This window comes from Anabas testudineus, chromosome 2 (assembly GCF_900324465.2).
Source record: "Anabas testudineus chromosome 2, fAnaTes1.2, whole genome shotgun sequence".
Taxonomy (NCBI): domain Eukaryota; kingdom Metazoa; phylum Chordata; class Actinopteri; order Anabantiformes; family Anabantidae; genus Anabas; species Anabas testudineus.
The window spans coordinates 3,711,016-3,725,585 of record NC_046611.1 but is presented as its reverse complement, the minus strand read 5'-3'; the positions used below and the strand labels follow the sequence as shown (position 1 = coordinate 3,725,585).

The following is a 14,570-nucleotide window of genomic DNA, read 5'->3' as shown; positions in this document are numbered from 1 at the left end:
CCCTGGAAACATCTCGCTTTGCAGCTCGTAAATGAAACAACAACATCGTGTCTGCTTTGTGGACACTGTAGTTGTTTGTCTCTGTGTGTTAGGAAAGCAAAATGTGCTCTTAGTCATGGAAGTAAATATCATCTCACTGATGATAGACAGACCGGGGCGACAGCACTTTAACGCTGCAACATCATGTAAACATGTTGAACACCGAAATGCGAAGAGTAACCCCAAAGATGACACTGCGCTTCCGAAATATGTGGTACTTATTCTTTCTGCCTCTACGCTGAATCCCAGCAGCTATTTCTATTATGTAATGCAGTCAACAGTGAATGCTTTCACCTTGATTCAGCCTGGTTTTACTTGACAAAGTGGATCTTTGAGATGAAAACCACAGGAATGAGTTACAAACAAAGATAATTGTTACTGACATATCAGCAAATCAGGGAATTTGTTCTTTTACATGTGTTTTCAGAATTCACATGGACATTGAAGCCTCTTTGTGAACTACTTTTCACTTACCTGCTATATATTTTCTTATCTTTCTCTATTTCCTTTATAATTAGGACCAAACTGTTTATGCTGTTCTTGAAAATAGTTTAAAATGAACTCATTTACAAAGTTAGGATGAAGGTTTGAAGAAAATTAGCTGGAAAATTAAAGTATCATAACAATAACTTGTAATCCTACTGTATTGACCACAGAAATGTGGCCGACACTCGTGAGATGGAAGTTTACCTTGTAGGCCTTCATGATGTCCACTGTGTCCACAGCAGTCTGCTCCAGGATGCCCTGATTCTGCAGCAGCGACCGCACCGTCTCTTCCATCCTACACACAGGACACACAGAGAGTCTCAAGTTAAGTTAAGTTACGTATCACATTAAAATAAACAGTTTGCATTGACACACTGTGACATTTATTCCTTAATATTCTGAATTCTGTTCTCTTTTTAATCACCTGTGCACTTTAGTAACTTCACCATCCTCGAAAAATCTAAATTCCTCTAATGATAGTGCCCAATGTTCTCAGATAATCAAGCAGAAACTGTGGATAATTCAGAATAATCAAGACGTTGTTTCCTGAGCAGCGGTTTTAGCAGCCAGAGCTCATTTAAGGAACACTGCTGCTGCAGTAACCCTGATGCCAAGGTCCAAACAAGCCTTGTTTACCATCTTAACTGAGGAGCAGCCAGTGTGAACCTGCCCGAAGGACCTCACAGTTATACTGGATTAAAATGTGTCTGAAATAATGTGACGCCGGAGTCACAGCAGCCTCAACCTGATGAGCAGATTCAAAGGTACTAAACAGGTAAATATCCAAAATCTGTTTTACACTGTTAAAAGCTGCTCGAAATGGATCATTGCATCTTTCAGTTGTGATTTTTCTACACTTTCCATAAGCACAAAGAGAGAGAGAGAGAAAATAGAAAGAGAATAGGACTGAACCAGTGCCAGAGTCACAAGATGGATGATTGGTAATTTTTTTTTGGACTGAAGCCCAACTTCTGTTCAGTTTACTATGTGGGGAACACTTTGTCCAAATGACCAGATTGAGTAGGAAATGTGCAAACACAAACATTTTTTGGCTTTTTGTGTGAGATATCGTAGATGTTTGTCCTGACAGCTTGAATTAAGTGCAATCAGAGCAGCAAACAGCGAGTGAGTGCCGTTAACCTTCGAGATCTGGTCTGCTTGAAACAATCTGCCCTTCTATTTGGTGCTGCAGGCTGCATGCAAAACAGGTGCCAGCCTGTTTCTATCTGAATAAGAGCCACACGTCGTCGCTACCCCTCGAGTTGTAGGGTGAACTTTAACCCTGCATGTATTCACTTGGTGATTCTGTGAAGACCAGATAAGCTACACTAGAGGATCTTGGACCCAGCCAGGATCTTGTAAATGGAAATGATAAGATAGAGCTGACATTTGGGAGCAGCGTCGGATGGGGAGTGACAGGCAGCCATTGTTAGAAAGAAGCATCTTGACAAAAGAGAAGCTGTGACATTAATCAGGTGGGAATCACCAGAATCTTATGAAGTTTTCTTCTTCTTCTTTAACTGTAGTGATAATGATCAGTGGCAAACCCATGACTCAGGCTCGTCTGAGTAACAGAAGGTCTTGTGAGTTTCACCAGCCTCTGCTAATTCATCACACGCACACACACACGCACACACACACACACACACACACAGTTATTGTGAAACATGTGCAGGTATTTGTCATTCTATGTGAAACTGAACTTGGACAAAACATCCTTATTTAAAGACATAATTTGATTTTTAGGTGAGAAAAATGAATACCACTCTCATGTCTGTACGTTAAAAGCATGAAGGTAAGTAGCTTTGCTTAACTTAGTATAAAGGTGGGAAAAGGGGGAAACAGGAAGCCAGGATCTGTCCTATTAAATTAACAATAACATAATTATATCTATTTGTTAGAAAACAATTCTCATTTCTGTAAATAAACAAATGTTTCAGGAATTGTAATGATGCTGCCAGCGAGGATGAAACTAGCAACAGCAGTAACACAGTATATTGTTGGTTTGTATGCTAATGCACAACTTTATTGCATCAAGTAGATTCATAACAAACTGCATCATTAATGTTGTTTCACTTGCTTCTATTATAGTTATATAATAATTAGTTATGCAGCAATCAGCTGCTGTATGGCCAGTGGGTGACAGAGAAGAGGAGCACTGCACTAGCCCAACCATCTGTCCAGGCTGAGCCATAAAGCCGGCTGTAATCAGGCCGCTAGCTGCTGACTGAACAGTCAAAGAGGAAGGCAGGTCGTGCTGGTGGCAGATTGCTCCAGTTCCTGCTTTAAATGCTGGCCTTAATCAGCACAACCTATAGAGCGAAGAGGACACGACATAGACGGCTTTGAGCCCAGAGACGCCGACACCAGGTCAAGGACTTGCAGACAGGCATGATCAGAATGGCAAGCAGGGGTAGTTCTTGAACTGAGGGGATGTGGGAAGGTGACCACCCACAGGCACTGCCACAGTTTGCACCTCCTCATGACAGTGGAGTCGCAGACTATCTGCTTTACTATCCACAAACACACAATTCAATGCAGCACCTTCTAGTTCAGTCAACAAACACAGCAATGCATCTTTACGTGAGGAAAAAACTCACCCTCGTTTCAAAAAGTAGCACATTGCTCTCTTGTTAACTTTACTGCAAACTTTAATGATTTGAAACAAGCTGCCAGCAAAAGCAATGTGAGATAGATGCAGGGTAATTATAGAAAAGTGCGAGTTTTAAAATTAATCCTGAAATGAGAAATAGCAAGAATATCATTAGGCGAGTCAACAGATGGAGTCAAAATTAGTCTGTGCATGAAAACATGCCAAATAAGCCAATGTAAAAATGAATGGAGAGTCAAATGAATAGTTTCAGTATTCATAGCTGCTGTGGCCACACATACGCACGCAGCCATACCTGCAGAACTTCTAGACAAACTTCCCTGCAAGACCTCAGTGACCTTCACATCACAGAGTGGCAGGAGGGTGGGAAACACCAAACGAGCCGGCTTCCTCATGTTGTGGCTGGAAAAGGGTGTAGAAGGAAGGGGGAGGGCGGTGTCTGAACGTGGTGCTTCAGCTGAGGTTGTTCTGAGGGGTCGGTGGCATTCCAGCACACCTGAAAGAGACCCTTTGTGTTTCTAAACAGAGCCGGGCAGCTCACTTCCCGGACTGCTTCCATTTCAAAGCTTCCTGTCAAGGCCCAGATGTGTGGCATCTCTCTGGGTAGAGTTTTGTGCTTTTGACTGCAGGGACAGAGCCGCTGAAGGACTTTGAAGTTTTTCAGTTTTGGTGCAGAGGGACTGGAAACACTTAACGTGGACAGAAAAACCAGGTCCATTTGGAAGGAAAATGTTGTGATTTTGACACAACATGGAGAAAATGAACTTACTAGACCACTACCACTCAACCTTGACTCCAAATATAATGTTTCTACAATAATTTCATGGCGTGAATTCAGAATTCAGCTTTATCGTCTCCCTGTAATCACTTGATGTTGCTCTGCTTACAAATACCAACAAAACGCTTTAAGCCCCATTAAACGCCACTTGTATCCATAGAGCTTACTATGTAATGTAAATGGAGAGTGCGTGCTAAATGCTTATGATGGATGGAATATGACTCTCAGATGACAGCGCATTACTTACACAAAAGACAGTCTTGCTCAGAGTGCTTGCGAGCGACCTATTGAAAACATCATTCAGGGAAAAGAGAGAGGGAACGAAGGACGAGTGTGTGTGTTTTTGAAGGGGCGTATGTGGAGGCGAAAGCAAATTCTGACTTTCTTGACCCTCGTTCCACATGAGCTGAATTTCTAACACAGCGTACGGCAACAGTCCAGGAATTACAATTAAGGGACCAATCAATTTTCAGCTTTGCAACACACCTCTCTTCACACACACACACAGACACACACACACACACACACATGATCGCAGGCTGGCCTGAGCTTTGATGTGACAGCGAGCTGCGGAGGTGAACAATGCATCAACAGGACACACCGGGGCAATTAGAGGTGAAACGCCGTGTGACACCTCACGCTGACTAACATATGAAAAGCATCCCTTCTCTTCTTCTTTCTCTTCTTCTTCTTTTACAGTTTAACTGTCATCACAAGACTTCAACACTTCAAACGATGAAGTGTTTTATTCAGAACTTCTATTCACTGAAGCTGCAGCAGCTTCTGCACGCAGTGACAAATTCCTTCACAGGCTTGAAACTGATCAAAGGCTCTCAAAAGCTGACAGCGTTAGCTCCAAACTTACCCCGTCTTGGGTTTTTCTCCATTTTTAACTCCACCATTTTTTCTGAAAAACGCCAGAATCGCTGCGCAGACATCCCTGAGCTCCATATGTAGAGACTTCCGAATGTACACTCCCAGCGACCCAGACACTATTGCTGAAATGTGGGTCTCTAGGCTAAACTAGGCCACGCAGTCATCATATAAGCCTGAATGCTTCTCTCTCAATCGACGGACAGCATGGTCAGTCCTGTGGCCGGGTTTCCACATCTCCTGATTTTCTACTTGCTGTGTCTCCACTGTGTCATTATCCGACACTAGCTCTGTGCAAGACAGTGATCTGGCAGGCAAAGACTTTCCCATATGTCCCATCTTAAGCTCTTTCCACAGGCAAAGCGCCCCTGCTGAGAGGCAAGCAGGACGGTAGTCTCGGATCAGATGGGAATCAGGGAAGGGTTTGTAGGGATGAAGCACGACTAAGGACAGGGATCCCCCTGCTTTGTCAGCCAATGTGTGTATGTGTGTGTGTGTGTGTGTGTTTGTGCACATAGCTGTGTGAGTCTTCATTGGTGATTAAGAGGCTTTGGCTTCACTAGAATCGACACTTTCCGTGCACAACATTTTAACACGGAGGCTGTGTGCCAGAGCTCTCACTGCAGCATCACAGATCTCTGCAGGCCATCTCAGATTTCTTGCTCATTATTCTCAGCGATCTTGTCTCCAAGTGTGCCGCTTTTCACTAACACACTTAGTGAAAGATGCTCATTTGTTTATTTTAGTCATCGCTCTCCTGCCAGTGACGGCTCGGACCGAGCAGGAGTTGTTGATCCCCCCCGCCGTGGCTGGATGTTTGGTCTGCCAGCATTTCCTTGGCAGCAGCAAATGAGCTGTCCTTACATTTTGAATTCAAAACAAAAGCAGGAGATTTTTTGGTGGTTTACCTATGTGACGGAGAACTTGAAAGTAAGATTCACCAACCTCTTAATATTTCAGATATCAGCGGAGACGCTTGGACTGTTTCTGGTCACACTCTCACTTTATCAGTGCTGTCAGAAGCTCAAGTTGACTGAGACGGCCTAATCAGATTTGACCGTGCAACAATTGTAAAATCCTAAAGCTGCTGAAATGATAGGGAGAACAATCACCTGCTTGTGCGGCTGAATCAAGGCCATCGTGGGCCCTCGCGTGACTGCTGCATTTTCGGCTACAATCGCCTTATCTGACCACACCGGGCCCCTGCAAAACTGTCCTTACTGGCAATAGAACATTTCCATTCTTCTTCTCAGACTCCTTTCCAGCAAATCACCTATGTGCGCCCACCGGGTGATTGCCTAGCTTAACCCAACACTAAGCCACTGTTATCCTCTTAGAGCTGTTTTGCAGAAAACATGCCAGGAGACCCTTTCTTAGATGTGACCTATATGAAGGAGAGAGACAAACTCCCTGGGACTATACTTGACACATTTGTTGAAAGGTTTGGTCCAGTTTAGAGCAGCAAGGACTTTTTTCAGAGCTGTAAAAGTCACGCACATCAGTCATGCATGTTACAGTGAGGTAGCGTTACAAAGGTCCTCACCCTCACGGCCGACGACTCCCTCCAGGGACCTTTAACCTTGTCAACAAGACACACATACCAGAGAAAAAGAGGACAAGAGGCCAAAGCATTTAGTATGCTCTGACAGTATTTCATGTCAATAATTGTTGACCAACTGCTGCAATAAAGAGCAGTTTTATGTGTTTATTGTTTATTGACCGACTTTGTCTTAAATACAAATTAATTTCTAAGAGCAAATGTTAAGATTCACTGCAACTGGAAACATCTCTCAGCTGAGCACTGATTGTTCACCACATAAAATGACCATGTAAGTGCCCCATGCTGAGTGGGTGAATTAAAAGAGACATATGGAGGGAACCGGATTTAGGGTCCTTCTTCATCTAAGCTACATTTGTAAGGATTTAGAGTGAAAATTCATGATGGGAGTCACACATGTTCACCTCTGGCCAAAGGAAGCAGTTAGCAATAAGGAAGCCCCAGAGTCCTCACGAGCATCTCATGGGAGCCTGTGTACGCTTCTCCACAATGGATCACATCCATGTGTGCTCCACATGTGGGAGAGAGACAGTGATACAGACTGAGGAAGACGTCCCAGCGGGAAACCTCAGTCCATTACTTTTACCAGGAGCTGCAGCTACTTCTAAGTGGAACCATGTGAGATGGAAGACGGATGTCAAGTTATGTAGATCTGACACAATTATTCAGCTGACAGAAAGTGAAGTGGTAACATAATCAATAATTTCTTAAGTCATTTCAAACAAACATTGAAAAAAATATAATGTATAAATAAATATAAATAAAATATAATGGTTCCAGCTGGTTCTCGTATGTGGATATTTAATTCTGTATGATAATAAATTGACGAGATTTGGATTCTGAAAGTTCTTTTACTTACCTAAAGTTACTACTACTAATCAGTGCTGTAGCTGCATATGTGGTTTTATGTAATATTATAAAAGTTACAATCAAGTATCTTTTTTGTCTATTCCAATTAAATCAATAATAAAAGGTATATAGTTTCATAGGATGAATTTCTTCAGCAGATAATAGTTTCAATTCAAACTATTATTAGAGTAACAAGTACACTGTAAAAACAGCTGGTAAATATATTTTTCATTGCTGTTAGCAGCACAAACTAAATAACATTCACCTTCATTGTATTGGTGCCGCGGCAGAAATATGAGAGATGCTGCAGGTGAATGATTTCATGTTTTAAAGAAGCCTCCTTTTTGCTCATGTTTGTACAGATTAAAAATCATCTTAAAGTACAACATATAGAGCTTTAGCAGCTGCTGTGTGTGCTTGTCAAACAGAGCAGCTGCCAAGCAACCAAATCTATACCACAGCCATGAGGTCAGTTTAAATTACATGCTGTTTGGCTTTAGGCTACAATCTGCAAGCACCAGCTTCACAAGCCAGAGAGAACAGGCGAGCGATCGTGATGTGAGGATGAATGCCCTACTTCTGCAAAAGCTTGTAATCTGACCTCTTTCACCATGGCTATAAACATCATAACCGGTATATTTAATCCGAGGTGAAAGTTAGGGAGGTGGAGTGCGTGCCTACAAGTGTTTGCGATTGTCTGGCACAGTTAGAAGCATGTAAAAGGTCACGTTTTGACACAGAAACCTGGCGCGGTGCTTAGCGAGCGTGGCTCGTTTGAAAAAAAGTAGTAACTTTGGTACCAAAGCTCTCTTATGGGATGGTAATTTAGAGCAAGTGATAGAGTAGAATAACCCAAATTAAGTTCAATCACACATAATTCCCAGTTCAAATTAAGAAGTTAAAGAGCGGGGACGAAATGGACCAATAAATCCACTAAATATGAGGTGGTCCCAAAATAGTCCAGACGCCCATTATCTATTTAACAGTCCTCGTCCCCACCGGGCAGGAGTAAGAAAGTGACTTCAAAAGGCTGACCCCTTCCGTCCTGTTAATGACCCCAGATGTGTCGTCTTGAACAGGGGCCTGATTGATCTGACTGAACACTGCAGTCGCCAAGGAATGCAAAGGGGGGGTGTGGGGTGGGGGGTCCAATTCCGAATGCTCGGTCCAGGCATGGCTGGATGCTTGGATGATTAGAAGAGAGGGCATTGATCTGTAAACACAGCGTAATCACTCAGCTCCCTCTTGAGTGTATTAGCCATTGCTGGCCCAGCTGTAGTGCAGTGGTAATGAGAGTAGCACATGAATGCACGCGCACACACACACACACACACACACACACGGTTCTGAAATTTTCCTCTGTGGACCATGGAGGGATCTCCACCGGAGCATGACTGTCCAAACAACACATCCAGACTTAAAAAGCGCTGCCATTCCTACCTTTTTACATCATCGGCATCCAACACACAAACACACACACAGTGAGTAATGTGAACTACTATAAACTATAAATCTGCAGGGAGCAGTCATCGTCTGCTGTTGGTGTTAGTGCAGCCGTAAGTCTCCCATATCCTGCCACGAAGAGGGCCTTTCAAAACGGCAATGATTCAAAGTCAAGTGGACGAGGTCGGCTGTAAACGCCCTGGTTCTGCAGAGGAGCGCACAAGTGGTCTGGGTGACAATGACTCTGAAAATAAAGTCAAGAAGAATGTATTTCTAAACTTCAAACCAATTGATCTCGAATGAATTAACAGAGGACAAAAGACCCAAGAATCAAGACAGATAAATCTGACTTGATTACAAACTTTCTACAAGTGTCCACAACACGCAGACGAATGGCTCCAATAAAGTCTTTAGGAGGACAAAACGCAGCAGAGTCAGACAACAAATTGCCACAATAGGCTGAGAAACTTGGACCAGTCCAGGTTTGCTCCACACACACAGCTCTGCTCATTACCTGAAAACTGCTTCCCACATCTTCAGCCCAGATGTTAACGTAGGGCCACTGGAAGCCCCTGTGTTCCTATCTGCTCACCGGTCATCCTGTCTGAGTGTGGTAACACAGGACTAGAGGTTTACCCTGGACCACAGTGTCTTTGTAGAACATACGTCCAAATGCACGCGATGGGTTGTGCTTCTGTGTCTACAAATCATTTAGTCAGTCACTGAAGGATGAGTAAGCGCTGCTCCTGGTCGTGTCCCCATCTTTTCTCTCCTCCATGCGCTTCTGTCCTGTCCTCGCTCTTAAATGTCTTGCCCATATGGAGTCGTGGGACGTCCAGGGTGGGCTAGAAGGCTGCTGGGCTGTGGTCTACAGTCTCTCACTAATCCGTAGGAGTTTAATGACGGCAGGCCATGCTAGTGGTGGTGGTGGTGAAGCCCTGGGGGGTTGACCCAAGTCAGGAGGGGCTGGGCATGTGACCCACACCAGGCTAAGAGCCCAACTGGTTGGGGGAGGGTGTGTGGAGGAGGATACGAACATGTGTGTGTACACCTATGTCTGGACCTAAGTGGCTAGTCACTTGAGGAATGCAGACTTTCTGATCTCAGCCATGAAAACACAGGAAAATTTAATTTTCTTTCTGGGCGAAAGCAGAAAAAGAAAAACTAGTTGTTCAAGTTTTTGTAATGCCTGCCTTGCATTCCACCCTTGGCAAAAAGAGTACGTGTTACAGGGGCGTGCAGAGGCAAACACACACACAAACAAAGGCTGTGAGAAGCTGAGAATCCCCGGAGCTCGTCTGGTGTCTGATCTTTTCTGTTTGGTGTGGATATGCCTGTTTGTTCACGTGTGATACTGTAAAGTGCAGCACTGCCAGGCATCTCATTACCTTTGTCTCATATCATCACAGAACACCTCTGTCTCCTGCTGCAACAAATCATAAAAGCCTCATAAAAAGAGGCTTTTAGCTGCAGTAAATCTGACCAGACCCTATTTTTTGGCTACATTTGAAAACCGCCATTGGAACAGTGTTCGAATCTTTGCTGTAATATTTTACTGGCTGTTATCATTCAAATTAGTACGTCCGTTACTGCCTGATTTCACTTCCATCTTCATGATTCAAAGCACAAACTCAATTAATTAGCAATACGCAAATCAATTGTTGCCTGAGGTCGAACAGATTCCACTCTATTTAAAAGATTGGATGTCCACTTAGCATGATTTGCGGGTGTTATCTCAAAAGACACATTGATGGACTGAGGTTTCTCTTCCTCTAATGCGAAACAAATCTAAATCAATGAGGACATATGGATGAAGGTCTTGCAGAAGAAAAGCAGCGGGATAGCTGGTTTGCATGAGTATGAAGCATGTGCGTGTCTTTGCACGTGCTTATATCCATAATCCAATAACAGAAAACAGCAAAGCAAGCAACACGCCGGGGTGTAAGTGGGGCAAAGGTTCATGGGAAGACACTTGTCAGTAGCTTGGTGACCGAGTTATCTTTTTTTTTTTTTTGCTGGCTTGTAAGTCCCTAATTAAAGTGACTGCAGTGATGTCCCATCTGCCACTGGGGCACAGAGCCACTGATTATTGGCCATGTAAGCATGTTAATCCACTGAAGAGCCAGGTATAAGTAAACACACTTCACACACACACACACTGGTGGTTCGCTCATTCACATGCAGCGCTCAGCAACGCTTAAACAAAGATTAAGACTTTGACAGTGAGACTGGAATCCTGTTAGCTTGTTTGTGTGGAGATATCATTGTAAGTTGTGGACGGAAAGCAGCTGAACCTCGTGTTCCCGCAGGACTCACAAAGCCATTGACGGCGCGGCGTTCGGAAATTACAACAATCCAGCATGATGACAATGAGCAACGCTGCTGGAATGACAACTGAACGTCCTCGCCTCCATAAGCACTTTTTGAGGACATAATATAATCTTTGTCTATATTTCAGACTCTCAGCATCGCACCAGTAGTCGTCTGGCTTCCAATGAGAACTATCCATCTGGGTGACCTCTGGCACAGCGACAAATTAATCTGTCTCTGTGGGGACCTGTGCAGGACCCAATCTGGGATAAGCTTTATATATTTCCCTCCTAATAGAATTGCAGTACTTTCTCATTGCTTCGGCTGCAGGACATCGATTCTCACATTGGTTCTGCACTATCTCTACTACATTTTACGGATTTTTCTCAAATTGGGAGCCTACTGTATCTCCACAAATATTCACACCTGCACACAGGTCAGACAGGGAAATATTTGTATCTAACCACCAAACAGAAGATGTGGACAGGTGCAGGCAGCTATGTTGGAACTGTAAACTTAGATCAGACAGATTTACACTGGATTTTGTTATGTTTTACGCCTCCACCTGAAAAGAAAGTCATGCTATACCTGCTTAAATACTATCATTTTGAAGGCAAAATGTGTTTATCCTGTTAAATATGTCTGCTATCCTGCTACTCCAGAGTTTAAACTGTACAAATGTAATACAGAGTGTCTCTCGTTTTAAACAGATATAAAGAAGCTGAACATGAGAAACCCCACTGAGCCTAATTCAGAAACATCAGTGGAACATTTTAAATATGTGATAAATCTTTGGAATGGCTCTTAAATATTTTATTCTTCCCCTGGCGGCGACTCTGCCCTCATAACACTGGGACCATTAAAATGTACAGGATTTTCTCCACTAACTTAATGAGAAGATAAGCACTCAATGAGAAATCCTCTGCACTCTTCTTCTTTTTTGCATAAGTAAAGCACTGAATGCCTATCGCCTAATTATGGCATCAACCGGGCTCCAACGTTTGATTTGCCGTCCCTCTCTGTCACACCTCAGTGCCTCGGCGAGGTGCAAGACAAGTTCATGAAACAGAGGTTCTGAAAGTTTTGATAAGAGCATTGTTTGAGCACTTCACGCTTCTGCAACTCCTCCGTTTCACAGTAATGCATCAACTCATCTTCTGCTGATGACAAGGTCAAGCGACCAAGAGAAATATCACGGTACGCAGATGAAATGAAGAAAGAGAAAAAGGCAGCGATGAGATATCGATTTGCTAGGTTATGAAGGAATAGTTGCTGATTGCAGGAAAGTGCTGACAAAATTACTTTTACTAACAACTGACAGCAGCTGGTTTCCAGAAACATTTAACAATTCTGTTTGACTTTGCAGCAGTCTGGGATTCGCTCTTCTTTTAGACAGTTTCCAACCAGCTTCTGCACAAGAAGGAGTGGATCTAGAGGAGGCCAAGAGAGCAGCTAACACTCCCAACCAGGCGCACCCTGACTGTTCACTTCCAAGAGCTTTAATTAAACTATAAAATGTCAAATCTGTGCGTAAGTTGTTCAAATCAATGACACGAACAAGACAGAGAAAGTCGGTAATTATAAATAACTTGTGACCTCATCAAAATGTAAAAACTAGCTTATTAAAGCACGTTGTTGACTGTTCTAGTTCAGGTTGGATTGTACTGTGGCTACTGAAGAATAGAAGGAGTTATCTCATGTGAGATATGTGACTTAATTCAGTCTGACCCACTCCCGACTTTTAGGCTTTTTACCTGGAGAATTGCTGCTGCAGTGAAACCATCTGCATCCGTCCCAGCTCTGACTCCTCGGTCACTTCCCGGAGACGCTTCTCGCTCTCCAGTCGCAGGCGTCGCTCTTCCTCTAACTCGTGGATCAGCTTTTCACGCTGTGGACACACAAACAAAGAAGAACTGTTTTGTGGGCTCTAAAGGCTCAAAAGTCATACGTCATATTTATGGTCTTTGACTATAAATCCCTGAAACTGTGACAGCTCAAAGGAAGCCGTTTTGCTGCTGACCCTGACCTCTGACCCTTCTTAGAAAACAGTAGTAGGTGAAAACAGACAACATCATTAAAACCTCTGCGGTAAAAATGTGCTAAAAAATGTTTCTTTGCAGTGAAAGAAAATAAGAGAATGAGGGCATGATGACATTTCAGCTTCCACGCTGGCAAAACTTCCATTGGTTTGTTGTTACTTTGCAGTGTTCATAATGAACCTCTCCTTCCTTCTGTCGCTTCCACAGAAAGTTCACACTAAATGTCAAACAACAGCACCAAGCCTGGGTGCCCAAACTACAGTCTTCCTCTCTGCACCTCCTCTTTATTTCATGTCAGCGCTGTGCTAACGCGTTAAGTGTGCATATTAACAGCATCAAGGTCCCCGAGTCAGCGTATAGTCAGAAAACAACACCATGACTATGAATAGCTTGTTTACCACTGCAGTGCTCTGTCCTCTTTTTTCCTTTTACAGTGTTGTTGCTTGGTAACTTTTCACATAAAGTTGCTTTTCATGAGTCAACATGACCTCACTTGACGTACCTATTGATAGATTTGAATTCAGTTGCCACAACTCATCAGGTGGTAGCGCTGAGGAGGTTCAATTTCCTTTCTAGCTAAGGCATAAAATTACTGCTCAAAAACGTACGTCACCGAGGACATAAAGCCTACTCATCTTCGCCTTTTATTGCTTTTCACTTTCCTTTTCACTTTATTTCATTATTGAAAAGTGTTATGGGTTTTGTTTCTTCTGAAGCTCTGTGTAATGTAGGTTAACCCCATCTTTCTCATGAGGAAGGTTCAGAATCGGTGGTAAGGTCTCCACAGATCACAAAACCCTCCTTCATACCACGAGACAACTCCAAAATGAAAGCTCTTCCTCTGTCTTTAATTGGATTCTTCTCTTTCTGATGGCCTCGGCAACGTGCTCCCAAAAGACTGAACAGTCCTCGCCTCAAACCCTCCAACTTCAAAGACCGTGGCCCTGTGCTGACACACTCCCTGCTCGAGGAGAGTTAGTTAGTAGAAGAGCTTTGAGCAACTGCTACCAGCAAGGCTGAGGATTTTAGCTAACAGAGCATACGACCATCAAGGACCATTCTCACAGAACCTGGGATCCACTGCTACTGATAATTTGTGACAGCACGGCTCACTTCATTTTCTTAGCTGAGGATTTAAGTGATCGATCGTCCGCTGAGGACTAGTTGAAAACACAAGACTGCAAAATAACTGGAAACTGGTTGGGAGCAGTTGAGAATAACAAGATTGCCATCTGGGAACAAAAAGGAAGTTGCTTGTTCTGCAAAAAAAGGTGCAGCTTTTGCTGAATAAGAGATTTTAATATGAATGCATCTTATTTGTTTGAATCAACAAAGTGTAGACAAAAAAAGTGTGAAGTTATTACAACTGTAAGATGTCGCTGTCGGGCAGTGACTTTAGTGGAGGATTATCCTGTAAGTCCTTGGTTAAAGATCATGTCTTATCATCTGCCTTGAAAGGCAAGATCACACAAATTGATACACAGAACGTGTCTGGAAGGCGCCTGTGTTCTCCCCCCTCTCCTGTTTGAAGGCTGTGTGTTTCTAAGCATCATGGGGACATCTAGTGGTGAAAAGGGAGGAAGA

The 14,570-nt window shown here is 43.3% G+C and overlaps 1 protein-coding gene across 4 annotated transcripts in view; it reads right to left on the bottom strand.

Moving 5' to 3' along the window:
- Window positions 1–14,570, bottom strand: part of LOC113163266 (nck-associated protein 5-like) — a 121,429-nt gene that overhangs the window by 36,505 nt on the left and 70,354 nt on the right. For all 4 annotated transcript variants that reach the window (XM_026361726.1, XM_026361727.1, XM_026361728.1 and 1 more), the window contains 2 exons: window positions 12,702–12,835; window positions 730–820 (listed from right to left, as the gene is read on the bottom strand). In XM_026361726.1, the coding sequence (XP_026217511.1) occupies window positions 730–820; window positions 12,702–12,835 (225 nt within the window). The remainder of the gene's footprint in view (window positions 1–729; window positions 821–12,701; window positions 12,836–14,570) is intronic.